General features: G+C 48.8%; 1 protein-coding gene across 6 annotated transcripts in view; it reads right to left on the bottom strand.

Annotated features, from left to right (window-relative positions):
• ccdc18 (coiled-coil domain containing 18) overlaps positions 1-26,800 on the bottom strand; it is a 27,916-nt gene extending 1,116 nt beyond the window's left edge. The window contains exons 1-28 of one of the 6 annotated variants that reach the window (XM_069193892.1): positions 26,509-26,800; positions 26,162-26,233; positions 25,452-25,626; positions 24,610-24,780; positions 24,083-24,192; positions 23,607-23,735; positions 23,258-23,354; positions 22,792-22,913; positions 21,924-22,224; positions 21,426-21,514; positions 21,216-21,304; positions 20,679-20,899; positions 19,922-20,032; positions 18,342-18,473; positions 17,686-17,820; positions 17,005-17,082; positions 15,865-15,981; positions 15,531-15,698; positions 13,578-13,720; positions 11,388-11,551; positions 10,796-11,009; positions 8,181-8,280; positions 7,311-7,427; positions 5,530-5,598; positions 3,519-3,659; positions 2,851-2,988; positions 1,109-1,321; positions 89-610 (exon numbers count right to left, since the gene is read on the bottom strand). In XM_069193892.1, the coding sequence (XP_069049993.1) occupies positions 89-610; positions 1,109-1,321; positions 2,851-2,988; positions 3,519-3,659; positions 5,530-5,598; positions 7,311-7,427; positions 8,181-8,280; positions 10,796-11,009; positions 11,388-11,551; positions 13,578-13,720; positions 15,531-15,698; positions 15,865-15,981; positions 17,005-17,082; positions 17,686-17,820; positions 18,342-18,473; positions 19,922-20,032; positions 20,679-20,899; positions 21,216-21,304; positions 21,426-21,514; positions 21,924-22,224; positions 22,792-22,913; positions 23,258-23,354; positions 23,607-23,735; positions 24,083-24,192; positions 24,610-24,780; positions 25,452-25,626; positions 26,162-26,178 (4,083 nt within the window). In that variant the 5' untranslated portion in view covers positions 26,179-26,233; positions 26,509-26,800. Of the gene's footprint in view, positions 1-88; positions 611-654; positions 769-1,108; positions 1,322-2,850; positions 2,989-3,518; positions 3,660-5,529; positions 5,599-7,310; positions 7,428-8,180; positions 8,281-10,795; positions 11,010-11,387; positions 11,552-13,577; positions 13,721-15,530; positions 15,699-15,864; positions 15,982-17,004; positions 17,083-17,685; positions 17,821-18,341; positions 18,474-19,921; positions 20,033-20,678; positions 20,900-21,215; positions 21,305-21,425; positions 21,515-21,923; positions 22,225-22,791; positions 22,914-23,257; positions 23,355-23,606; positions 23,736-24,082; positions 24,193-24,609; positions 24,781-25,451; positions 25,627-25,881; positions 26,103-26,161; positions 26,234-26,508 lie in introns of those variants that run through there. The other 5 variants (XM_069193889.1, XM_069193891.1, XM_069193894.1 and 2 more) reach the window with 5 other exon arrangements.
• Positions 26,801-26,967: the final 167 nt, after the last annotated feature.

Raw genomic sequence — 26,967 nt, 5'->3', positions numbered from 1 at the left:
GCTGTTTTGTGAGTGGAACACATGGCTTTACAGATCGGAGCCCGGGAAACGGAGAACTGCAATCGACTGAAGAGGAAACCTGGCTCACCGGACGCGCGCTGGCTGGGTGGAGCTCTGGGCCGGCGCCTGCTGCCTGGCCCGTGGAGGCCTCGCTCAGGGCGATCTGCTGGTTGACCAGCTGCAGCATCCCGCACAGCGTGCCCAGGTCGGGCTTCTCCGGCTCTGCGCAGGAGGAGCTCAGGGCGCTGTCGTCGTTCACCGCGTAGGTGAGGGGGTTGAAGGAGGATTCGGAGGAAGCGCTGGTCTCGCCCGGGCCTTGCCACGCCTGGTCATGAGGCCCCGCCAGCGCTCCTGCGAGCTGGGCGCTCTCCAGCCCGTCCCCCCGGAAGCCCAGCGAGTCGGCGTCCGGCCAGCGAGGAGAGTCTGGGACACTGACGGACCGGTGCAGGTCCCTGTAGGCTGGCAGAGTGTGGAGGAAGTGGAATACAGAGTCCCGCTCCCAGCTGGCACTACCACCAGGGGGCAGCGCGGAGCACAACGAGGTGTTCTGCAGCTCCATTGCTCTCTCCTGGCTGGAGATCCTTGCCTGAAGTCTTGCTATTTCTGCATCCTGGGACCACAACAGAGGATTCAGATGCCATATGAGCCATGTATTTAAAAGGGTTTACAAAAGCTTAGAGATGAAATTTAGGAGGACAGTGGAAGCGTCACACAGCCTGAATGAGGATGAAGTCAGGCTGGTTGCTTTGATCTGGCTTCAATAAGGATCTGTATACCAACACAGTAAACCAGGAGTTTAAGTTGAAATGTAAAGCACGAAAGGCATCTTCAACAGTAATTCCAAGGAAAAGTCATTATCAGTTTCATTTTATCTATCCGCTTCACGAAATGTTAGCTATGACCCGCACGTGATCAATTCCAACATGCCCACATTTGAATATTTGAGTTGCAAACACTGACACTCATGTAACAGCTGAAAAGAAATGCGGGAAACTCCGTTTCGAGACGGAGGCCGCTGAATTGGACTTCTGAGTTGGCACAAGCCATGACTATCGCGCGCAGGTCTGAGCCTGAGCAGCACGGTGGCAGTCTGCTTCTGCACACCCACCTTGATGAGAAGAGCTTCCCTCTCTGCTTGGGCCTCCTGGTCCCGGGCGGCCAGCTCCGCCTGCAGGCCGGCGATGTTGCCCTGGGCCTCCGCCAGCTCGGCGCCCATCTGCTGCAGGCGCCCGCCCAGGCGGTCCTGGGAGCTCTTCAGAGTGCTGGAGACGGAGCCAGTGGTCTGCAGCAGCTGCTCCCGGCTCTCCCGCAGCGCGGACAGCTGCAGGGGCACCACAGAAGGATCGGCTCTCACGCTTACCCAGGAGACTCTGAACACAGTCCACCTGCACTGCTGCCTCTTAATTCTTCACCAGAATGACAACATCTACAGTAGAGAAGGACTCAACTCGCAACGATAAAGAAATGTCATTTAATGAATTCTGACACAAAGGGCCGCACATTTCTTGGACAGCAACCACTGCCTGGAAAGAACGGATTCATATCGATTCTAGTCTATTGAAATTTTTTTTGCTTAACCAGGCCTTTGGTATGTTGAAAAGCCTTGGAAGGATACATAACCTCATTAAAAAAACATGGGAAAGCCATCCTGTAAACAGAACAGCATTTACCAATTGCTTTCTCAATTCCGGGAATTTCTGAGAAGAAAAACATCAGTACAGCGGAGGACAGCTGAATGAGCCTTGACAGATCTACATTATGTGTTTGCAGAAGAAATATGATACACAATGTCTTGGAAAACTTTCAAAAAGGTTTTAATGGGCAGCCTTAACTGAAACTGTAGCACTAGCTCAACTCAGTCATAACACTCATTCCAGCCAAAGCTCTTTGAACGAGCATCCTGCGGCACAATATCTGGGCTTTTCTAGCTTGCAGTGACTGAGACCAAATTAAATTTTAAAAGACTCATGCAATTACAGTCAGCAGTGTTCTGCAGAGGAGGCCCCTGCGTCTCCCCTGGGTGAGTGTGCAGGACATTACTGGGTGACGTCACGATGAAGCAAAAGGCACTTAGTGCTGAGATCTGCTTCATACTCAGGCATGTGAAAGATAATTCACTGAAACACCGCTCCAACCTTGTGCTACACCCGCTAAACTTCACACATTCTTCATCGTTTTGGAAAACGCTTAGCTAAATATTTTGTTTATGCAGCTTAGAGGTTTAGGATTTGTGGTTGCTTTCACTTCAAATGAACACCATGCTTATTAACATAATTAGCAATGACCAATTCAAGTCAAGTGGGAAAGATGTTCAGGAAATTAAATTATTTTTCTGAGTGTGCAATGCTGCAGCTGAGGAGAAGTCACAAAATGGTTGTGTCAGCTCTTTAATTTGAACCAGATCAGGAAAATCTACAGATCACAAAAACAGATTGCAAAATGAAAGCCCCAAAACGTGCAGTTTTGCAGGCCATTATGTGTGTTCCTCTTTTGGGTTGTTTCTTTTTGTTTTACCACAAACTCCGGTTTTGGCAAAGTTCGAATTAGGGTTTGCACGCAGTGTCTGGTCAAGCCAGCGATGCTGCAGCGACACGAGACGGCAGCTGAAGGCTCATCCAGTTGGTGCAGAGAGAAAGGAAGGAGGTTACTGCTTCCTGCTTCCAGCCACCCCTTCTCCCTTTCTGCAGCACAATGTGTCCACATGACTGCTTCTGCTGCCAAACATAAACCTTCACACCGAGCCACAGATAATGAGACAGCGGTCGAGCTTGAACTTCGGCAATCATGCGTCACAATTCTAAGATGTACTGCAGCCAAAACCAGGGCCTCCACAGCCCGGGGTCCGGTTACCTCTGCCCGATGGGCCTGCTTTATGTCCTCCATCTCCTCCTGCTGTGCCTTCACCCTGGCCTGCAGCCTCTCCTCTGCCTGGGCAGCCCTGGCCTGAGCTGCGCCCAGCTCTTCGGCCAGCCGGTTGGCACGAGCCTCCTGCACAGGAAGAGCCAGCACCGGAGATGATGCAGGTTACTGTCAAGCCAGCGACCCATCCACATGTACGCAGACACACACAAGCAAGTCTGGCTGGATGACACCATGAAATAAGGTCACTAGAGCAGATGTGATATGTATAGAAACTAGATGTAAATAAGATGTACACTTTTAAACAGCAGGGGCCATTCAATCACTGAATCAGCAGATAATCAGAAAATCTTAAGGCTCTAGAAAATATTCAATAATGCTCCTTAAGAGAAATGCTTGATAATGAGAGCACAAGCAGTAATCAGCCTGAATTTCTCTGACAAACAGGTAAAGCTCTCTGCTGTAAATCTGGAGTCTTCTGCTACTGCTCATCTGTTCCACAGAATGAGTGCTTACTAGCCACCAAACAGGCAGGACCGACTGGCTGGCTGGCTGTCTCTAGTGTCTCTTGTGCGTCACTGGGATCCCAAGGCATGCTGGGAGTCCCGCTCTTCCATCGTCAGTGCCAGCAGAGCCCAGACTGGTGGGGGCGAGGTTACCTTCTCGTGGGCGAGCTGCGCACTGAGGGCGAGCTCGCGGGCCAGCCGGTCAGTCTGCTCCTGCGACTCCTGGAGATCCTGGACGGCGCGCTGCAGCCTCTCTCTGCACAGCCTGACCTGCTGACCTTGGGCAAGGGCCTCCTGCCGGGGACAGAGCACATCAGCCACAGCACTGCCCCAGTCCACTAGTCCAACACACAGCGAGCTCCTGGATCTGCAGCGCCCTTGGAACTCGCAAAAGGCACATGTTCCTTCCAAGATGAAATCATCAGACATGTGTTTCGGAAATAAAAGTTGAGGATTATTTGTGAAAGTAGTGTAGTTCAAATTTTTATCGGAATTTTCAATTTGAGCAACTGACTTGCTCCTAGAGCAAAAACAAGCTAGTGCTTTCTTTACCTGTATTACAAGTAATTTGAAGTTAATTCTTTAAACTCCAAAAACTGCGTGTGCTTCTCATTGTGTACTCAAGGTGTACCACACAGCTCAAAGGTATGTTTGAGAAGGCTAGTTAAAAATATGCTATAAGTATTAAAAACCTGACTCTCTGTGGCAACACCAAACTAAAAAAAAGGCACCCAAAGTAGTTGAACTGAGGTCAAACTACACACAACAAATGGAGGATGTTTTTGTTTACATCAGGAACAGTTTCTCGTATAAACCTTATCGTAATAGACTAAACACAAAGGAAAAAACCCTGACAAATTTGCTCTATAAAAAACTGTCCCTGCCCAGTTATTCTCAGTGTCCCTGTTGACATTCACAACTGATGTTTAAACTCTGGTTTCTGCTTGAGTGGAAGTCCTGTCACACTCGGGGTTTTCACAGCTTCACGGCCTCTTTCGTCGCCTTTCACCCAGATGTCAAACGGACCGAGGACATGGTCAGTCTCCTTCTGCTCGTTAAGCTTTCTGCTTGGGTGTTTTGTTTTGTAAGACAAGGAAAACATGAAAATCACGAAAGCCCCTACTTCAAAATACAAAATAGTTCATTTGAATCTGGCCAAAAAGCTTTTTTTTGGATGGTCAGATTTAGGAATTCAAGACACATCCAGGAAGTGATGTCAGCTTAGTGATTTAGCACAATATGTATTTTCCACTTACATTAGTGGTGCATTTATATTTTTTTAAATGTACTTGAAAGAGCTGGAAGAACTTGCACAAGGACCTGGACAGCACTGTGGAGCTGGATAAGGTTGTGGGTTCAAACCTCAGCTGGGACACTAGTGCTGCCCCCCGAGTGAGACTGCTTCACTAAAATGCAAACTCTATAAAAGATTAACAATAATAACTGAATGCAAGTTTCCTAAAGAGATGCCAGCATCTCCATGGATGACTTGAAATCACGCCTTCTGGCTGAACACTTGTATTTCCAATTTTGTTCTCTCAATACCCAGCTGGGAGCAGTAACCTGACACCCCTGGACACTGTGCCCTGTATTCACTCAACTACAGCCCAAGAAAAATAAACTTCTTCTCGGACTTGGAAATACAAACAAAAACTAAGCTCGAGTTACAGGAAATGAAAAAAGAAAAAGGTCTCCAGCTATATTTCCCTCAGCATTGCCAGATATGGCGACGTGTATTAGGAGATCATAGGAGAGGAGAAAGCCCGCCCTCTCCGCCAGAGAAAATGCCCAGGCCACTCCAGGCTTGTCACCTCTCCGCGCACAGCAGGCCGGGACAAGGACAGAAACACAGCATCAGAGCTGAACACACCGGCCCAGGAAACACAAGGCCCTCCACAGACAAGCCACATGCCCCAGAAGATTACAGCAGCCTAGACCACAGGCTCTGCACAACTGCTCAGCCATGGGAGATGCCAAGCAGCACAACTGGGAATCAGGAATTCCAGGCTGTTTCAGCTCTTCCAATACGCGTTCCAGCTTCCTGCTAGTGCTCTGTGCTCAGGTCCTCGTGCACACCCTGGAAATCTTTGGCAACAGAGAGCGGAGATGCCCGATCATCTGTCCCGTTTAAGACCCTGCAAAGGAAGAGGCAGTCGTACAGTACCTTCTCAGAGTCCTCCTTCTCCTGCAGCTGTGTCTTTGCCAGCTCCAGTCTCTCGCTAAGGAAGTGCACCTGTTGAGTTAGGAAACAGACAGCCTGCATGAAGATTAAAGGAAGGAGGGAGTGGATCACCTGCTCCCGGTTTGCAAGGAAAATGAGAAAAAAAAATCTCCAGATTCAGTTATAGACAAAATTGGTTTTCAAGACTAGATCCGTTGGTTTAGATGACACAGCGCTATAGGAGGAATTCCAATTAATTACGTCTTTCAAATCCAATTCCAATTATTGTTTTGGAAAACAGAAGCTCATAAAGGCAATGGTCTGCTGGTGTCGCCCCAGTCCCTGATGCTCTGCGGTACGGCTGACATCAGAGGCTCTTCATGAACAGTCATGGGCTGGTGGGAAGAGAGGTCGCTCACTGATCACCGGCACTGCTTCTGACTTTCACATAGCTCAAGGCGTTCTGCTGGTAAAGGCGATCACCCAAGTGCAGGTGGAGCTCTATGATGGCAGGTTCGAGCCTGGTTCATGCCACTGGACCACAGTCACTGGGATCCCCAAGCAGGGACTTGCAGGGCAGGATTGGTCAGGCACCACAGCTCCCTTCCAATCAGCACTGAGCCTCTGGACACAGGGCTGTGCTGCCTGTGGTGTACTGAGGGACAGGTGGCTTGCAGGCAGGTGCGTCAGGGGACTTTCCTCTGGTGTATGGAGACGGGGAGTTTGTAGTTCAAAACGAGAATGCCGCAAGAAGAAGGGACTAACATAAAAGCTTTCCTAATGGAGGCAAACTAAAGACAAAGGGCTGCACTGCGACAGGGACACACTGGCCTGGAGCACAGACACCACTGACAGGACCGCTGCTTCCTGGTCTCGGGCTACACACTTCTGCCCGGGCAGCAGCGATCACAGCACAACGCCCGCAGACTGCAGACACATCTCCTCACCGCGCGGAGGAGGCAGTCATGAAATGAAGTGTGGAATTCCTCCTTCACTGGGCTGTAATTACTTCTTGGAAACCGGGGCTGTTGACACCGTAACACCGTAATTCGGAGGATAATCCTGTAAAATGGTAGTGTCTTCAGTGAATCGTGGGCGGCAGCTGTCAAAACAGGACTCATACGGGGGGGGGGTGCCGTCTCTGAACTGTCTTAAAAGAACGCTGCGGGAAATTAAAAAGACGATCTATTTATGTCATTAAAAATCTCAACTAGCCTGGTTTAGAAAAACACACAGTTATCTCTGAAGGCACTGCTGAAGCCTGTGAAGGCTGAGAGAGGCCACCTAGTGTTGTTCTGTGATCATTTCTATGTGGATTTCTATGTTAAAAAGATCCTGTGCCAAAAGAAAGATGCACACACTAGAGGAAGAGCTAAATTATTCACTGGAAACGGAGCTCAGTGCCAAACTGCTGGGGTCTGGCTGGCTGAAGACATGCTTCTTGCTTATCGGTAACAATACAGCAATCCAGTCATTCCAAAACAAGCCTCTTGACCTCAATATGGGAGAATGTTAATTTGTATGGGAACTAATAAGAACCTCCTCTTCCATCTGGAAAGAAATCCTCATCCTTTTTGCTGTGGTTGTTGCTTTTAAAAAAATGTCAACCGAAACTCAGGCCCTGCTCTCAGATGACCCTCAGCTTTGTGAAGGGAATCCAAGCACTCCTAGTAAGCAGGCTGTAACCAGAAATGAAATGGCTCAAATCAAAAGCTCTCAGTGTGTCAAGTAAAAGACAGCAGAAAATAAACATGCTTACAGAAAACCGGAAGAGAGCCACTCGCCTGTTTTTCACGCTCCTTGACTTCCTGTTGGGATTTCTCCAAAGCCCCTTCCAGCCTGGATATCTTCTGCTCCATCTCCGACTTGTGCTCTCGCACCGTCACCTCTAACTGGCTCAGCTGCAAAGGGAAAGAGCAGATCGGCACAGCTTCCCGGTGGTGAGCAGGCTGAAATGCATCAGTGCCTGAAACATCTTTATCCCTCCTGGACAAATACAAGGGCTCCTTGCTACATCTTAGCGTATGGAGTCGTCAACCAAGCATGTGATTATCTAACACCTATGGAGCTATTCGCATCCACCTTTGTGTAATGATCTCTTGATGCTCATGCTAAACTGTATTTTATGGGATTTTTAGATGCAGTTCAGGGACCCCATTCAGCCACCATACCTTCAGCTGAATGGCACTGATCTCTCTGCATTACTTCATTGGGATTCTCATTCATAATAAGGGCACTTTGTTTTCAGCATAGGTATTTTAAGCACAAGTGACATCCCTTTAAACTTGATCACAAAACTATTAAACAGACAAACACACAACGTTTCCACTCTCCACAGAGGGTCTTGCCTCGTTCATTTTTTAAAACACAGTTCACGTTAGTTTTGAAGCGGGGATTTTGGCCACATGTCTAGTAGAAATTCTGCTCCCAATTCAGTCCTCCCCCAGCTGCATAAATAAAGTCACTCAGGTATCAGCCAAAAGCACCGATAATAAGAGGCGCCTGAACTTTGTAAAAGCAGGTCCTGGCATGCCACTCCTGCCATAATGATGGGTTATTTATTGTAAGCAACACGGGTTTATCTGAGAGGATACACAGACACTTGTGTTGGCCTTTCTTCCACTGACAATGACTGTGGTATATTCCTGCGGTACCTGGCTGGCTCTCTGCTGCAGCTCCCACTGTCTGTCCTTCAGGGCTGTGTCCATGTCCAGAAGCTCATTGTTCCGATCATCCAGCTCCTTCTTGCACTCCCTGCAAAGAGAGCGAACCTCCTGTCAGGAGCGCTTTATGCCAATTTGAGCCCCATCTCACAGTGTGCATTGCAGATTACGCACAGCATGGGTGTCCCTCAGTCAGTGCTACTGAGAACTGCTGAAGAGTCCCCACTTTGCAGAGCTGCTCTTAAAAAGACTCTTAAATATTTTATTTGACAGAAATGCTTATCATTTAATTGTATTTTAGGCATATAAAACAAAGCAGACAGATCAAAGGACAAAGGTGGCAAGCAATTTTCTCATGGGAACGAGAGAAACCAGTTTTGGGCAGAGAGACATTCAGTTACAAAATCCATAAAAGTATTCGGGTGGAGATGTTGAATTGTTCCCTCAGGTGATACAGCTCTTATCCTTCGACAAATGTGATGCTGGGGCTCATCGAATACAGGCTTTTGTGTCCCAGAAGTTGCCTCGCAGGACCTGGCACTACAGCCCTCCTCTGGAATCACGGAAGGGGAGAAATGGGACAGACTCTGCTTATGTTTCTGGGGACACTGTGCAAGGTCCCCGCCTCTCTCAAGTCAGTGGGGCTGGACGACAAGCGAGAACTCAAAACACAGAGCTCAAAACAGCTGAGACAGCCAAAGGCAGGTGCCAGGAGCGTGCTTCCATGGGGGAAACAGAAAAGAGAGAAGGCTCTTCAGCTGTACAACGCAGACATCACCCTCGGAGAGCATGCTCAAAGTGGGCCAAGCTTTCACTGGCCGGAAAGACAGGCGGCAGTCGTGATCAGAGGACCCCAGCTGATCGTCTCTGCCTGCTGTGTGGAGGGGCTGGGAAAGGTGTCATTTGGACACTGCACTGCGGAGAGCTGGAGGGCTGTCAGTGCTTGGAAGGATCTCTATCGTTCATCCTGTTAGTGAGGCGCAGCGCACAGCTCTGCAGGCTTGGGGAGATCAGAGAAAGGGGGAGCTGTGGGGCATCAGGGCCGGTCTACAGCTCCCTGTGTTAAAATAACACTGTGCAGGGGAGTTAAGGGAATGACCTGAGGTGATCAGTTATACTCCTGATCACACAGCCATGGACAGGTGTTCCTGGGCCTGTTTCTATAATTGAGCTCACTGAACAGGACAGGTGAGGGTTTCGATATTGATATGCATGTATGAAACAATGCTGTAGAGGTGTGCATATCTTCATGGGAGTATTATTTTTTGAATGTTTTAGGTTGGTATGCAGGGAAGAAGACTTTATTAAGCCTTTCAGTCACTAGGCCAGATGTTTCATGAATAAAGGGATTGCTATGATAGATGACATGAAACCAATTCTAGCCCAGGGCATGGACAGTGGGTGTTTTATTTTTACTGATGAGCATCTAAACTACAAAAAAAGTTAATAAGCAAAGGTAATATTGACCAACTAAGTCTAATAAAGTATTCAGGCATTAAATAATCAATTTTTTCCCCCAAAAACAAATGAAAATTTCCTCCTTCATAGCCATAAATAATCACTACTAAACCACATTCATATGACATTTGAAAGACACGCAAAAAACTACTTTTCTAAACAAAATAAACAGTTTATGTAAAACTGTTTTGCGATAAGGCAGTTAATCTTCAATAATACAAACAGTATAATCTTATGTTACCATTCTTTCTAAAGCCTCTGTTACAATTTTTTTTTACCCCCATAAAACTTTAAATTGCACAGGAGGCAAGAGCTGGAACTGTCAGACTGACTGATTCTTTTCTACCAGAAACACGGCCACAACCCCCAGCTCAAAAAATAACACAACTGTGTGTTAAAAAACTTCAATTCTTCCAAAATGTGATACTTGTACATTCAATACGGACTGAAGATGTGCGATTGCCGTCACTTGACGAACTACACTTTGTAAGAGCTTATGCTGGTTTAGGCATTTTCAGCTTTCTTCTCTGTTAGTCTGCATTGGTTTAGAATACAAGTATATTCTGAGAAATACGCAGTAAGCAGATCCTTAAGTGAAACACCGCTAAGTCTTTCCTATAAAGAAAGCATCCGAAATTCCCCGTTTTGTGCATCACAGCCTCAAATGTGCGGTTTCTGGGTCACAATCAGGAACTCGGTTCCAGCTTTCTGTGTCAGAAACTGTCACAGGGCGTAGACTCATTCCGAACTTAGCAGAACGGAGGAAAAAAACTGAAACAGGCCATTATCCGAATATTAAAAATATTTCACAGACCATTAAGGAAGCAAAGCAAAGCGATGACAATTCACAGCAGCACGCAAAACGGACAATAAATAATATTTTTCAGAGCTTTACATCAGGAGGCCCACGATGATGTTTATCAAACAGAACAGACACGTCCCTAAAGAGTCCTTCCCTGCAGGCGGCTCTCCTCATCGGCGAAGTGTCCGAGCCCAGCACAAACCCCACGGGATCGGCCGCGCAGCTCCTGCCGGACGCGAGGGGTGGGCTCGGGCGTGACATCCGGGGTCCGGGGTCCGGGGGCAGGCGGGCGGCGTGCGAGTGACAGGGCGGGGGGCGCGGACCGCGGGACCCCTGCCTCACTCACCTGAGCTCGCCGGCCAGCTTGTCGATGAAGGCCTCCTTCTCCTCGGCGGAGAGCTGCGTCTTCTGCAGCACGTCGCGCAGCTCCTGCAGGTGGCCCAGCGTATCCGTCAGCTCGCCCCGCACCGACTGCAGCTGGCTCTCCAGGAGCTGCGTGCGCTGCAGGGAGTTGCGCCTGTCCGCCTCGCTGCGGTGGAGCTTCTCCTCCAGGTCCATCACTGCACGACACAAAGAACAGCACCCTGACTCCCGCGCCCTGCCTCACGGCCCACGCACACCGCCCTCTCCACACGCTCCACTGGCGCGAGGCCTGCCCAGCCAAACACCGTCCTGCCGTGGGCTTCCGAGCGGCAGATGAAGATAAAAGGCTAAAGAAGACCGAGCTGCAGGACTACAAAATGTGCTGCAACTGCTTCCTCATCTGAGGAAGGCTGACTGCAGGTGAAGTGCAACGGCCCACGCACTGGAGTCTGGGCACTTTAAAGCCCTCTCTCGTGAGCCGACAATAAAAGGTCGAGCTGAAAAAAGAGCTATAACTCTGCGTGTGGCGCAGGGTGGAAAACCTGAATCCTGCACAGGCTCCCGGCAAGCCGTACCCAGGTCCGACTTCTTCTCCAGCTGCCCCTGCGTCTCCTGCAGGGTGAGCTCCAGCTGGCTGAGCTGCGAGGCCTTGCTGCTGCTGTCTCTGCGCAGCCTGAGCAGCTCCTTCTCCGTCTCCGTCAGCTCCGCCCGGCACCCGGCCAGCTCCATGGTCAGCCGCCTGCGAGAAGACCGCACACACACACACGAGCTCAGGGCACAGGTCTACAGGTCCGCTGCCCTTCCTCTGGCTGGGCCGGCGACAGGCGGGCTCCTTATATAGCCCCCGTGCGTGCGCCGAACAAGAGGAGAACAGTCCTCGTGAGGCGGGATGGCCTGCAGAGTCATGAGATCTGCTCTCAGAACAGCCTGCGGCAAGATGACATTTTACACTTCGTCCCAGAAAACTCCAGTAAACACTGTAAAAAAACAGCACAAGCTGAAAGAACCCACAGTTTAAAAAAATATATATATTATTGTAGGCTATCAGTATGATTTGTTTTATTTTACGAGTTCAGCACGGTTTTTGCTTTCTTTAGGACAGAGGTCTCCAACCCTTGTAGTGTCAAGGCCTAATTGCGATTTTTTGGGGTTCACAGAATTCTTTACCTACATATTGAGCTAAAGCAGCTGTCAACATTCCCAGACAGGACTTGAACTTCACGTGATTCCTGCACTTCCAGACGTAATGTGTTGGGAATATGCTAGAAACACACCAGGCCTTACTCTGCTCAGTGTTCAGTGTTCAGTGTTCAGTGTTCAGTGTTCAGTGTTCAGTGTTCAGTGTTCAGTGTTCAGTGTTCAGTGTTCAAGCATTCCTAGAAAGCAAAGTCTAAACCTTCTTTCCTCTTCAAAAAAAGCAGACAATGAGCAAGGTGTGTTCATTTTCATGACTGATTGAACACACCACTTCCTTTTTGAAGATTAAAGAAGTTTTTTGCAAGAACAAACCAAAAATGATAATTAGCTAAAACAGAAATCTGAATTTGTGCCAATATCCTATTGTTCTATGCTTATAAAATAAGAAAAAGAAAAATATTTTAAAAGAATTTAAGAAGACATGGAAAGAAAGGAGCACAGAACAACATAATATTTTTAGATATTGCTTGACTGGAAAAATTGCAAGTTATTCAGTCCCAGAGTCTTCCTTAAAAATATCTGAAGTGAGCTGACCCATTTTCACGCTTACAAAAATGGGTATAATTTATGAAGACTAGATGTCTTTATTCCCTGCTGCCTACAGGAATAAACCTGCACTATCAACAGCTCATAGTATTCATCTCTGACACTTCCAGATGAAAACATATGACTTCTCTCCTCATTTCCCAAAAGCCTTCTTTATTAAGCTTTATTTATTAGTCCAAATCACTCTTAATTAACCCTTAAAGGACCACAGTAATTACACTTCCAGAAAAAAAAGCAGCAAACATATTTACATCTAAAGATCTACATCTTTTTTGCATCACATACAGTATGCTTCTGTGGAGAGACTGAGACCAACTCCACAATGATGAATGAATGCAAGTTACAAGCCAGCTATTACAGGGTATGTATCAATGAAGTATCAAATGAGCAAGATTCCAAGAAAATACATCTGTCTCGTGTTTCAGTGTAACTCTAGGCAGCAGATGACAATAGTTCAGAAAAGGTCACTTCTGTAGAAAATTATATATAGTTTTGATCCTGAATTACATTTAAACAGTTTAAATTCCTAACCTTTACTAAATAGCTTGTTGTCTGTACTGCGTCAGCTGGCAGCAGCTGGATCCTATAATCCATTGAAACTCTTCTGGTCTTAGGAACTTGGGGAGTTCATTCTTTTGCTAGCTTTTAGATCCATATTAGATGTCTGCTGCTAGCTGTCATTCTACAAGTAATCTACAGGTAAGCACTTTTACACCAGCTTTCAATCAGGCAGTTCAGTATCATCATCAGGAGACTGAACTGTTATCTCTCCACCAGATCAGACCGATCAGTGGCAATTATGTCACACTGGGGCAGGAATCTGGTCACTGCTGTCATTCTCCTGTGTACACTGCGTGAGCTCAGCTGTATGAGCACTTCCGCTGACATTATTGTAATGAGCCAAGACTCTCCCCACCCCAGAATGCAGTGGGACAGGCCTCACTGGTACACGCTCACTGGGCACAAGCCCCTGAAGCCCAGTTAAGTGAGAGGAGAGTGCAGTGGCACGTGCCGTTTCTGACCTGACGGTGCTGGAGAGCTCAGCCGCCTGTCGCGCTCTGTCTCCGCCCTCCTCGCAGGCCTCCTGCAGTTTCTCCTCTCTCTCCTTCAGCTCCCGAGCCGCGCCGGCCTTCTGCCTCTCCAGCTCCTGCTCCAGCACGGAGACCTGCGCCACAGGACATGCCATCATTCCCGACCTCGGGGGGCAGGGCACGCCGCGCCGGCCTGGGGAGAATGTGTTCTTGCCGGAGCCTCTTGACAGATCTTTAACAGGTTCAGTATCTACACTGACAGGAACGAAGCCCTCTGCCTGCAGAGCTACCCAACAAACAGCTGTCCATCCCTTCAAAGGTGGAACAGAAGGGCTGATGGAACTCAATCAGGTGTCAGGCTGTTGATTGGCAAACGTGAAACCACACTGTTAACCTGGTGGACTTCAGGAAATCAGGACTTCCAGACAGTAACAAGTATTGGTCAGGATCCTAGCCTGATCACAGTGGACATTGGAGAGGAGCAGCAGCTGTTCTTTTGTCATCAGTTACCCCTCATTGGTATCCACAGTAACTTACCCTTTCCTGGTAAGGCTCTGATATACCAGACAGACGTCCTGGACCGTCACACTTAACCCTGCCTCAGGACACATTCTAGTGCAGAATTCTGGCACATAACCGTCAGACACACAGCACCTCCCCAGGCAACGTGACGAGCCTACATCAGGTACAGCTAGCAGGACGTTCCCAAAGACGGAGCCTTTTCAATAACACATCTACAGACCAGCACGACCAGCAGGCCAAGGCGTCAGCTACTTTATTCTGGGGTAACATATTTCACTGCCCCACTCGCGATTCATTAGGATCCTGCAGTACACGTGCACCTTCTGAGCCCTGTCCACACTCACCCCTTCACTGTCTCTACACTCAAACTGAGTCAGACTAACAGGACTCCCCTGCACCCCTTCGGCGCCCCGACTCCGGTGCACGAGCAACTGCCTGGCGGGGTTTCATTCTCGATACTAAACTGCCTTTTCACACCTCACACACTTCTAAACTGAGATCGACCATTTTAAAAACAACAGATAAGGGCAATATTTGTATTTATTTACGCGTGAAGTTGCGATTGAATCACTTTAATCAAACGGCTGAAGCTTATCTTTCTGCCCTAGCCTGCCACAGTGGGAGGGGCAGCCATGCGCTGGGTTTTAGTTACTTAGGGTGGATTCAGTTTCAGGCTGTGACACTAAAGGCAACGCCAGCCTGGCAAATTGAGCAAACTGGTTCTGCAGTCTACAGGGTGTAAAACCTGCTGAGGCACACTTAAAGTCGGAACGATTTAGCAAAGAGTCTGGTGTGCACGTTTATTTTTAATCCAGTCAAATTCTTTGCAAAGCTAGCCAGTGTCACAGTGATGAAACTAAATGCCCACAGAGGTCTGAGTCCTGTCAGATGGTAAAAAATCTCTCAAAGGAAGGTATGAAGGTGCCTGTTCTGCTATCTACTAACACCCCGCTGGCAAGCGTGCCTGGCTGCCTGTCCGACAGCACTTGTGGAGCCCTGATCCAATCACAAACCGCCTGCAGCCACGTAGCAAACCCCCAGGTGACAGTGCTTCCATTTCCACGTCATGTCATGAAGTATAAATACTGCTGGAGATCCAGGAAAACACAGGTGAAGCGGAGAGCTAGTAAATCATCGAAAAACACAAAGACATAAATAAGAAAAGAGAAACGAAGTGTACACTGGACCGAGAAGCCACAGCTTTAACTAGTGTGCCTGTCACAAGCTCGCCTGGAGAACAACACAGGCAACAACTCTGCCTCAAGAACAGAGGCTGCCAGCTACCTCAGGGTGGAGGCAGGGATGGAGATGTGCAGAGAGCACAGGGTTTGCCTGCTGCACTAGGGGTCTCCACTGGCTCATTCCAGCTCGATCCCGGGCCGTCGGTACCCGTCTCTGCAGCTGGGCCGGTGCCGCCGGTACCTGTCTCTGCAGCTGGGCCTGGCTGTCCTCCAGCTCAGCGATCCGGGCCGTGCTCTGCTGCAGCATGTCCTGCTGCTGGTGCAGGCTGTGCTGGAGCTGCAGGTTGCCCTGGGCAGCCTCCTGCACGGTCAGTGTGCTGCGTCTCGCCTCGGCCTGCAGGGCTTCCACCTGCCCCACATGGACAGAAGCTCCTTCAGTTCAGTGTACAGAGGGGTTCTCATTCACGCTGCTAGAGCGAGGCGTCTGTGCAACACCAACAGCAAAGCAGGGCCCCTATACTATAATGAAAATCATTGCTTGCATTTGTTTAACTTTCCGTATGGAAAGGGGTTACCTCCTTGGACTTCATCTCCAGCTGCTTTTCGTACAGTTCCTTGCTCTCCTCTACCTTCCGCAGACAGAAGGCTAACTCTTCCTTGCAGGTCGAAAGTGCCGATTCTAGAAGTTTTACCTGCAAAGAGAAAGTAATAACCTTTCCTGGGATTTCAAAGTACAGTAAGAGAACATAAGAACAAGAAATACAAAGGGCTTGGACTCAGAAGGGAATTGCCTGGAGCATATTCAATGGCAACCCTAAAAATAGCAGGATAAAAATATGTGCAGAAGATGCTTTCTGAAAGGGTGATTGAGTCTATTTCTGGCATAAAAACCAGGAAGAAAACATTTTCTAGATAAATCACAATCTATAAATGGAAACTCCCCAACTGCAGTCCTGAAGGGGTGATAACCGGCACATTCAATGATTAAATCATCAAATTCTAAAGACATGGAATAATTTAACTGAGATGAGTTATGTGGGTGTTGTATGAAATCGAGTAATTGAGAGATCACCTGCAAAAGAAGTGTAAATACTCTTCAATTCTCAAAGACAATAACTCTCCTAATTAAGCAAATTATCTGCATAAATGATCATTAAATTTCATGTACGGTCTGGGGTTTTTCTGGATTAAATTTCAAACCTGTATTTCAGTTCTTCAAACCTAAGAGGTCAATACTGCCTCTTCTAAAGCCACGTAACAAATCTCCATTAGCCATCGAATTCCCACTACTTAAGTGCACAAACGTGTAGATTAAGATTACTATGGCTACAGACAATCAATCTCATCTTCATTTTATTAAGTAGTATCAATGTGCTAACAAATCAAAGTGATCACACAAGTTTTGCTTTGTTTAAATAGATTAAAAACACTGAAGTGGGAAAACAACTGTAGTAATATTGTTTAGCTGCAATAAGCCTACATCAAAATAGCTCAAAGCCAAAAAATAACAGGCAATTCGCAAGGAGCATGTAGCATGACCCACACACGCCTGGCCTGAGCAACAGCGACTCATGCTCTGCTCACTGTTGTGTAGCAGGACTGTCACCTTAACCCCATGGTCTTGAATGACGGCACCCAGCACTCCTGTAGGTTCTTCCTGTCCCAGAGGACTTCCTGTGATTTCCCTCCTAAAGATTGGCCACAAAGGAACATACCTGGGTGGATGAGCCTGCAGCCTGCTCACTCAAAGTTCTCAGGGTCTCCTTGTTCCTGGTTTCGTTAACTTCCATTTCCTGCCAATCACAAGGTGGATTAATACTGGACGCATTGTCCAGCACTTAATACAAGACAAACGCATCAAAGACCTCCAATCTACGACAGGGGGCTCTTTTGTAAACTGAGATTTGGAAAACAAAATATTTTAAAAATGGTGGGAGTCAGCTCTAAAGTCGCGCCATAGTTCAACGTCAGTGCAGCACGTATTAATGCAAGGCCAGTGAAAAACCAGCCTGTTCCCATTAGCTGAACTCAGAGTCTGCAGGGCTTTCTGAGGAGGGTAGACGTGTTCGCATAAATCACAGAGAACGTGTCTCACCAGTCTTTTGTCTAAGAAAAGTTCAGTTACTGGAAAATGTGTGTTTCGTAGAATGTAAGCCAGATAAAAAAAAAGAACTTAAGAAATTGTGTTATATTTTAAACATTTTGCCAAATGTTTCTGCACTGTCCATTTCAACCAACACTGCACCATCCCTTTAAGTAATTTGTTTTTGAAGAACTATTGCAATGCTTTCATGTGACAAAGGAGTACAGGCTCTGCTACAGAGCTGAAAATGACAAAGCAGTCTATACAAGGCAAGGGGGCCTGACTGACAGCACCTGGCCTCCTGCAGTAGTACCTGCTGGAGTTGAGCGAGAGCAGTCTGCAGACTGTCAGCTCTCTGCTGGGCGCTCCGTCTGTCCTGCTGCGCAGATGACACCCTCCTCTCCAGCTCCTTCATCTGCCCCTGCTGCTGCTCCAGATGACACCGGGACTGCCACACAAGGAAAACGCATCACATGCTTCACACTGCCGGCATGTGAGCGTCCGTTCACACAGCGTGCACACAACAGGCCCTCTGTACAGCTGGAACACGGGTGGCACAACAGAGCCTCCTTCAGAACACTAAGGAATGATAAATGGCCGAGACGGACGTTCGTCGGACAGTGCAGAGCACGTATCCAGTGTACAAGAAGAGGCAGTGGAGAGAGTCATGCAGGTCGGGATGTGCGAAAATGCGGGTCATGTACGAAAACACTCTGGTACGTGCTTATCAAACGATGCGGCGTCCATCAGTACAGTGGGGGGAAACGAAAGCAGTCAGGGATGTGCAGATCAGGGCGATCGAGTGTGAAGAGGACAGGAAGAGGCAGAGGTGTCTGTTCTCTTCTATAGAAGTGATGTGTAGCCAAGCGGCGAGCTAGAGCAGAATTATCCTACTGGTATTAGAGTGAAAAACATACTGCGTGTTTCACAGCCCCTCCCTGCTCACACCTGCAATAACGAAGCTCTTACCAGCTCGATCTGGCTCTCCAGCTCTTTGCACTGTTCCACGTGAAGGCTTTTGGTCCGCTCAAGAGTCACCTGGAAATCCTTCTGCTTTCTATTCAAGGTGTTCTGCAGGCGCTGAAGACTGCTGTTCTTCTCCTTGAAGGAGGAAAAAAATGAAATGAGGCAGATTTCCTGATGCAGCGCCGCAACCAAACTCGATTTCTAGGACATCTGCCAACAATTTCAACTGGATGGAAAACATATAATTCAACTCGGATCACTGACTTTATCTTCAAACAAACAAAAACAAAAACTCTTTTCTGCAGGAAAAATACACAAGTACACGCAATGGAAATATCTTTATTTCTCCAATATCTTTATAGCAGAGTTAAATAATTGAATTACCAATAGGAGTATTCTATGGAGAGGCCTTGGTTTAAACACAAGTCAGCATTATCTATGCAGAAATTCTAGTATATAAAGTTGCACATTTACATTTGCAATTTAATGTCGGAGTGCAGAGAATCATTAGTATACCATTAAGATTGTGTTGAAGCCTATAACAATGTAGCTGTGTGGGGAAAAGAGTTACAATATCAGCAGCAAAGAATCTCCATCCTGCAGCGCCAAACGGTTAAAACAGAGTGGCGTTTGTTCGGACTGTCCGGCATCAAAGCAATATTCAAACCGTTGTACAAATCCAGTGAAAATTCTCTGACGGAAGCTGTGCTTGCAGTTCGGAGGAAGAGAAGGAACATACTCCATAAATCCGACACTTCTTTAAATACCACCTACCAAGAAGTCGTTTTTGAGTTTTCTCATTAATGTGACATGAGAGAATTGGAAAGGTTACAAACAACGGGGCTGTTCAGACAGCCTAGCAGGTTTGGTTGCTAGGAGCTCATTGATCGGAGGATTTCAGACAGCCACTTCTTGAGAGAAGCCAGGGTTCGAGTTCAAGGTCAGTGGGGAGTCTGTTCCTTACTCCCATCTTTATGCAGTAAAGTGCTTCCTATTCTCAGTTTTAAATGCACAGGAAGAAATATACAGATATCTATTTTTATTCATTCACACTAGAAAGAAAAGTAGGGTCTTTCTAAACTTCATAAGACTGAAAGTTTTGCAAACCCCTCAGGACTTCAGGAATCCCAAAGCAGAAAAATATGTCTGAGCCACGGTCTTTACTGCTTACCATCGGGGCACACAATTTCATTGTGCAAGAAAAGAATTCCAACACCACTCTCAAATTCTGGCTCTTCGTTGACAAACCTCAAGCCTGGTTCACGGACTCAAGACAAGAAGAAAATCCAAACCAAAGCACACATGCAGGAGTCATGCTGACAACACAACTCCCAGCAACACCGACTTACTACAGTCAAAACTCGACTGTTGATTTGCACCTCCACCTGCAAACACTGACGCTGTTGATATTTCTGCGGATGCTGTGCTAGACTGTACACATCTGCTGACAAGAGGAAATTCTCACGTGCCCTGAAAATAGATGTGGTTTCTGAAATCTGGCTCAATCGTGGACTCGGGGAACAGAAGCCAGAGGCTACACCGCGGTGCTCAGAGCGAGCTCGGGTTCCAGGCGCTCCCCTCACCAGCAGGTCCTGCTCCAGCTCCGTGTTCCTCACCGCGGCAGTGGAGTAGGCCGAGGTCTTCTCCTCGATCTGCCTCTGCAGCGCGGCCAGCCGAGAACTCTTCCTCTTCAGCTGCGTTTCAGCACATGCGACAGCAGGAAGACACAGCTGCACTCAGTCAAGGACTCAGAACACTCAGACTTGGGCTCTCAAATCAGTCCTGTCACTTGATCGTCACAGGCCTCACTTCTGTCACGTATAAGAACACTTAAAAATTCTCTCTGAACAAGAAGATATGGTTTACCCCAAAACTCCACAGTGGCCTCTATGAATATAGCATACAAATAGCTCTTAAGCTTTGTATTCCACTGTAATCATAAGACGGAAAAGCTTAACCAACAGCTGACAAAAATAAATCGTTATAAAGAGAGTGAAGCACATTATTTAATAGTATTTTAATATTACAATTCTGTATCATCACCACTAGAGGGCGAAACCTAACTGCTATGAAAATGCAATTCAAAAACCAGTAGTAAACAGACTAACAGTACTGCACAACGCATGACTATTTTAATAGGAGTTATTAAAATGTAGTTTCTTTCTCGTTTCTCAAGGACCCTGCATCTGCATTGACGAAAATGTTGTATTCAGTTCAGTGGCAGACAGTTTTGAGCTGTACCCCCTTCAGTCTATAAAACTGTAAAAAATGATTGCAAAGGGAAAAAAGGGCTCAGTGCTGGTGGCCCTCCGGATGAAGGGACAGCTCCGGACTGCCCACCTCCTTCTCCAGCCTGGTGGCCTCAGCAGCCTTGCCCAGCAGCTCGTCCTGGATTTGCTGGAAGTGGACGGCGCGCTGGTCCATGCTGGAGCGCAGGGAGGAGGTCTCGTCCTGGGCCTGGGCCAGCCTCTCCCGCAGCCGGGACGCCAGCGCAGCCTGCCTGCTCCTGTCCTGCTCCAGGGCCTGCAGCATGGGCAGCAGCTGCTGGTACTTCCTGTCCCCTGGCCAGTGAGCAGAGGTCAGAGGTCAGTCCCAGGCTGCTCCCGTGACATAGCCGTTACCACCGGATTTCAGATTACCCCCACACTAACAGAGAGGCCGTATCAAAAACCAAACAAGCACACGGGGCTGAGGGGGTCTTCGTCCAAGGTGCTCCAGGTAAAGAGACAAATATGTTCCGAGCAAGGACACTGCCCACAGGAAACTGAGCGGTGCTTTTGGAAAAGGAGGAGTCAAGAAGAAAATGTTTCACGTCTGGCTCAGGATCAAAATCTCCCTTCACCAGGAAATGCTGAGGGAGAGGCGGGACTCACCCACCTTGTGTCGCCCTGGCCAGCTCGCTCGGCACAGCGCTGCAGGGGCCCTGGCTGTCCGGGGGGCCCGGGTCCTTCCTGGAGAGCTGCAGCCTTCAAAACATCATTGCTTCCTCGTCAGCATCAGAAGGACACCGGCGGCGCACAACGTCAAACACAGTTCTGCTCCTGCGGCATTAGCGAGCTCCTCATCCCGTTTGCGAGAAAGGGGTACCTGAGGTCCTGGGACACGGCCTTGCGCCCGCCGCCGCAGTCTTTAGGGGCCCCGCCGCCTAGCTCCGCCCTGAGCACCCCGTCTTCGTCCTGGAAGACACCGTGGGCGTCTGTAGTCATCAGCGCCGCAGAGCACGCACGTACTCGTCTCACCACGGCACGACACACAGGCTCGAGACAAGGACAAGCGGCAGGAGCAAGGCCATCGCAAGCTTCACACAATCCCCTGCATCTCAACGACTGTCAATGCCGGTTATGTCAAGGCCATAAGCATGTACGACCGTACTCATCAGGGAAGGTGACCTAATCATATCACTCGGCAAGAACGCGTTATTTCTCTCTTAGCCACGAGCAGGTAGTCTTCTCCGCACTGTAACTGGGAATTTGAAAAAAGATATCCTTATAAATCAGACTCAAGTCATTCATCTTCTTGACAGCGGGAATTGTGTTGAGCTGCAGTTTGACAGCTGCTGGCGTGAACCTGTCCCTGGGTCTGTACCTCTTTAAACTGGAGCTGAGCCAGGATGGACTCCAGGCTGGTCAGCTCTGCCTGGCTCTCCTCCAGCTCTCGCTGGCATTGGGCGAGCCGCTGGCTCTGGCAGTCGGAGAGGGCCCTCAGGTCACCGTTCTCCCTCCTCAGAGACTCCCTCTCTCTCAGGGCGGGCTCCCGTCCCGCCAGCTCCCCTTCCAGCTTCAGGATCTGCTGCCTGGACTCTTCCAGCAGAGACTGCAGGTCTGTCTTCTCAGCTGCCAGGAGGCTCTGCATCACCTGAGACTTGCCGTGCTCCTCGCTGAGCTGCCTACAGCAGAGGAAAGTTCAAGGGGATTTGTCATGTGCACAAGTGCAATGAAATGCTTATTTCATGGACAGAACCTCACTGGTGTGGAAACCAATGGCAACAAGCCTGCAGCCTTGAAACTGCGCCGTTAGTGGTCACACTGTTAGAGTCCAAGGTGAACAACATCTTACCCCCGAGACTTACGGCTGTGTGCTCTAGGGCCTAACTGCATCAGCGATCGATTTTCTCCAGAAAAAGCATGGCCTTTGAGTTCTTGACCCTGGCCTCTTCTCAACACACAAACAGAAGCAGTGCTGCTTCAGTGAGGCGGCTCTTGTCCAGCCCACTGTGGAATCACTGATCCTTTTAAATCTCAACTGAAAACACATTTCTATACGTTGGCTTTAACTCACAGATCTGAATGCATGTTCGCACGGAGCCACCGTTTCCACTGCAACCTTTTTCACACACCCGACTGAAACCGTTTGCTAGAGCAGACAGCTCTGGCGTGTCGGAATATAAAGTACAGGACATCAGGAAGGCCTGGATCGGCTCTTCGGGAGCGGAGCAGAGCAGAGAGTTACAGACCTTATTTGCCGGCTCATCTCGCTCCCTTCGCGCTCCAGCTCCGCGCACCGGCTCCGCAGCGCTTCCTGTCCCGCCTCCCGCTGCTCAAGGCCCGCCTTCAGCCTCTGCTCCGCCTCTGCAGCCTGTGGAGGGAATGGCACAGGGGCGCCGGCTCGGCTCGAAAGCTAGTTTGTGCTGGGGCAAGCATGGATCAAGAGGCAGCGTCAGTCTGTAAAGGGTGAAAAGCTGACGCTTAATGCACCTGCTGGTTCCAGTTTAGTCCTACAGTTGAGTGGCTGTTCAGTATTACACCGTGCGCGTGTGTGTGTGATATGGGCCATAAGCCCCCATTTATCATCTCAGCAAAGGCGTAATACTAAAATGACAAAAATTGCATCTTTCAATTTCAGGGCAGTAATAAAATCCAGTGCTATCACAAAGTGTTCCGGTGAACATGGAGTTATACGTGTCCATTCGCTAGATTTACCTTCTTGAGCTTTACCGACACATTCACTTTGTACTCTTGGAAGGCCACCGTCAGCTTTTCTGCATTCAGCAGGGCTTCATTCCTCTGCTGCTCAGTCCTGTGCAAAGACAGAAGCGATTTCATGTCTTCTCTTCTAATAAGACGAATCCCTTACCTAACTCTCCAGCAGCGCAAAATCGGCACCAAAGACAAAACCATTTTCCAAACAGCTTAAGGCTATTCAAAAAATCAATTTCTTACCAATTACCAAGGTAAGTTTTCTAATACTAATCAAAAAACAGTTTAAAGTGTTGTTTCACTAACCACTATAGCTTTAGTTTAAAGAAACGCCTTCATGCTCCTCTGTTACCTTTTCCATTGTCTGGTTCGCTCAGCTAACTCCGTTTTCACTTTCCTGAGCTCCTCCTTCAGCGTCTCTGCGGCTCTCTCACTGAAAAGCTTGGACTGCTGGCTCTGCTCCAGTCTCAGCTGTGCGTCCCTGCAACACAAGCCAAGTCAAATGTAACCCAGAAACTGTTAAATTCCAACAGGAAGAAAAAGAAAAGACTGAGTTACGCCTGACCTCCCTGACAACCTTTCTGATCACCTGCTGTTTTTCACCACAAAGTGTAAAGAACTGAAAATTAAGCACTTGCTTGCTGAGGAAAAGAAAAACAGATGATAAGATTCAGAAAAATAAGTATGCTGTGACCAAACTAGACCGCGCATGACTGGCAGCATGTACAAACATGGACCAAATAACAGGGTTAAGCACTCTGACATCCTTCAGACTCTTTTAGAAAGTGAGACTTGGTCAAAGCTTCCCTCCTCGCTGCGATTTGTTACCTCAGTGCATTTTCCTGGGCTTTAACTTCGGCGTCCAAACCATGGATCTGCTCCTTCAGCACAGGGATAACGGAAGCCCTTGATCCCACAGTGGATTCCAGCAGCCGGATCTGGAAAATGGAGATTCAACTGCAGTTGGAAGTGTCTGTGTTGAGCAAACCACTGTCCCCGGCTCCTTGTGGGATTAAGGAATACCGTCATCTCATTAGGCAGGACTTAAACACTGCAGCCTCTGGATCTGGTTGTCATCAATATCTACAGCAATCTTACCCTTTGCAACTATAACTGATCATGTTTCAATCTTTCTGATGCGGGTGACGGTCTTGCACAGGCCACATCTCGATTAATGCACACGTTTACCTTTTGCAGCCACTTTTATTTGAAAGTTTACTGCAAACACCATCATCATTACAAACAGTTACATTTTCGTTTAGTTCTGCTTGCACAGCGTTCTCTCTACCATCTACGTGCTGGGTAAAAGAAGACCTTTTTTCTTTCATTGTTGTCACGGTGACAGAACCGCCCACCTTGGTTCTGGAGTTGGTGAGCTCACACTGCAGGCCCTCCACTTTGCTGGCGAGCTGGCGGTTCTCGATCAGCAGGGAGGAATTCTCCTCCCGGATGGTGCTGAGTTTGCTCCGCAGCTGAGCGTTCTCCATCTCGACCAGCTGGGCAGAGGAAGGGGGACCTGAAAACGACTGCAGGGCCAGAGAGCCATTACAGAGCCCGACAGAAACAACTGGCCTTCACACACTCGCGTCCCTGTCGTTAAACCCTGCGGCAAGGGTATGACAGAGAGTGGGGGCTCACAGGGGGCTGTGATTCTTAACCTAACGGGTGATCAGAAAATAAGTCACTGAATACTGGCATTCAGTTCTATTTTGCGTATCAGCCAAAACACTGCATTTCTCTTCTACAGAGGAACAGTTGTGCTATAGACTGTAGTGACGTCCCCCTTTCACGTCTCCGTTAGTGTCTCAGGTCCTACGGATAACAGGACAGAGCACATTCTTCACTTTGCCTTTTCCAGGGGGATTTATTGAACACCCAAGACCACCTTTTCCACCAACTAGAGGTCCCCAGTCCTGGGGTCTCACACTCCCACGGGTCTCTGCTCCACTCGCTCACCAATTTCAACGTCTGAAGCCTTAATAGACCCAAAAACAGACTTTATTTGAGCCCTTTCATTGGTTTTCAATTCCTAAACATGCAAGAGGCTGCCTTTTAACTGTTGCAACTTAAACTCCCCAGCCCTTTAACGAGACAAACCCCCATCTTGGCCTAGTTGAGGGTTGGCGAGAGCACAGAGCTCAGCTGTGATGCGTGGGTGCCCATGCCCAGCAGCGGGAGGCCCTGCGCTGTCTCTTACTTGGCCGTCAGTAGAGCTGGCTCTGCTGCCCCTGCGTTCGGCCGTCCCGCCGCGGGCTGCTGGGTGCTGCTGGTCGCCCGGCAGTGGCGGGATGTCGTCGGGCCGCTGGAGATCTTCCAGGGTCAGCCCTCCTGGCGCAGCGCCCCGCGAACCCGAGCAGCCGCCGGAGTCGTCGCTAACGCAGGCGTAAAGACCGAGAGGGCATCAGCCCGGGTTCAGATGCGTCTGACCCGCCTTTTTATTACGGAAACCTTTTCCCAGGATTATTTCACCGGTCCAGGCCCTTGGCCAGGAGTGAACCAGGCTGGGGTTAGGTTTGACCTTCCTGGCTGGCACACAGAGACAGCACACAGCCCGAACGAGTCCCAGACCCGACCCATTTACCAAAACATTTTCAAAAGTGCCGCACGTTTCTGAAGAGGTCTTTCACCTGGACTGTGGGACTGGCAGACACTGCGTGGGCAGACTATCAGCATTACAGCTGTGAACGTCAGACGGGCCTTCGGACCGCCCTACCTCAACTGCTCCCCCAGACTCTGCAGGCTGCTCTCCGTTCTCCTCAGCTGCTTCCTTAAAGCCACCACATTGGCAACTAGATTTTCTTCGGCGTCCTGAAACATTGACAGGCTGGCGACTCTAACCACGCACGTCCTGTGTTAAGAGGGGATTCAAACACAAAACCGATCTACACATTGCAAAAGGCCACCGACCTCCTAGTCATGCCCATGCCTCCGCTTTCGTGTACCACCAGTACCGTTCCCGAGCCTCTGACACATCTCAGGCTGGAGTAGACATGAGACAAACATCACGAAAACACCGCTTCCAGTCAATCGTCTACTTTAACGTATCGATACGACATGAAGCGCAATAATAATAAATATAAACCGCATTTTGCCGATTGATAGCATAGATTCTGCGTTTTCTTGAATTCGATCTTTACACATAGGTTACGTACGTCCGTCTTTAAGGGCGCTTTCGTCTAATTTATCGCGATTTCAATTCATAACAAAGTTCAAAGGTGGTCTTTTAAAAAAAAAAACGTGGAAAGGGTGCTCACCTGGTGAAGAAATCGCCCAGAAGCCGAAAAACACAACCCGACTGGACAACAGCGCGTCCGTGTTGACGGAGGACCCGGGCTTGTCGAGGTAACCTAAGTCACACTCGCCGTCGAAATCATGGAACAGCTGCTCATTGGATCCACAATCGAGCAGTGCATTATCTCAGGCTGCATGCACAATGCAACTAACCGGACTCGGGTGGAAGGGGTTACATATTCGAACAGGTTAACGCTACTCGTTACCGGCTGCGTTTTAAATTTCTCCCTGTCAGTTGCAGCGCAGCTCCGCACCCAAACAGAACGCCCGCTAGGCGCCGCGCTCGGCGATTGGCTGAGGAGAAACGGACGCCAGGCGGCGGACCGCTCCTCTGATTGGTGCAGGCGTGGGGTCGTGACCCGACGCACCCGCGAAGAACCGCCGCCGAAGCCGCTCCGTCGGACCACCGATATCGCAGGCTG

This window comes from Lepisosteus oculatus, chromosome 9 (assembly GCF_040954835.1).
Source record: "Lepisosteus oculatus isolate fLepOcu1 chromosome 9, fLepOcu1.hap2, whole genome shotgun sequence".
Classification (NCBI taxonomy): Eukaryota; Metazoa; Chordata; class Actinopteri; order Semionotiformes; family Lepisosteidae; genus Lepisosteus; species Lepisosteus oculatus.
This window is presented reverse-complemented; position numbering and strand designations above follow the sequence as displayed.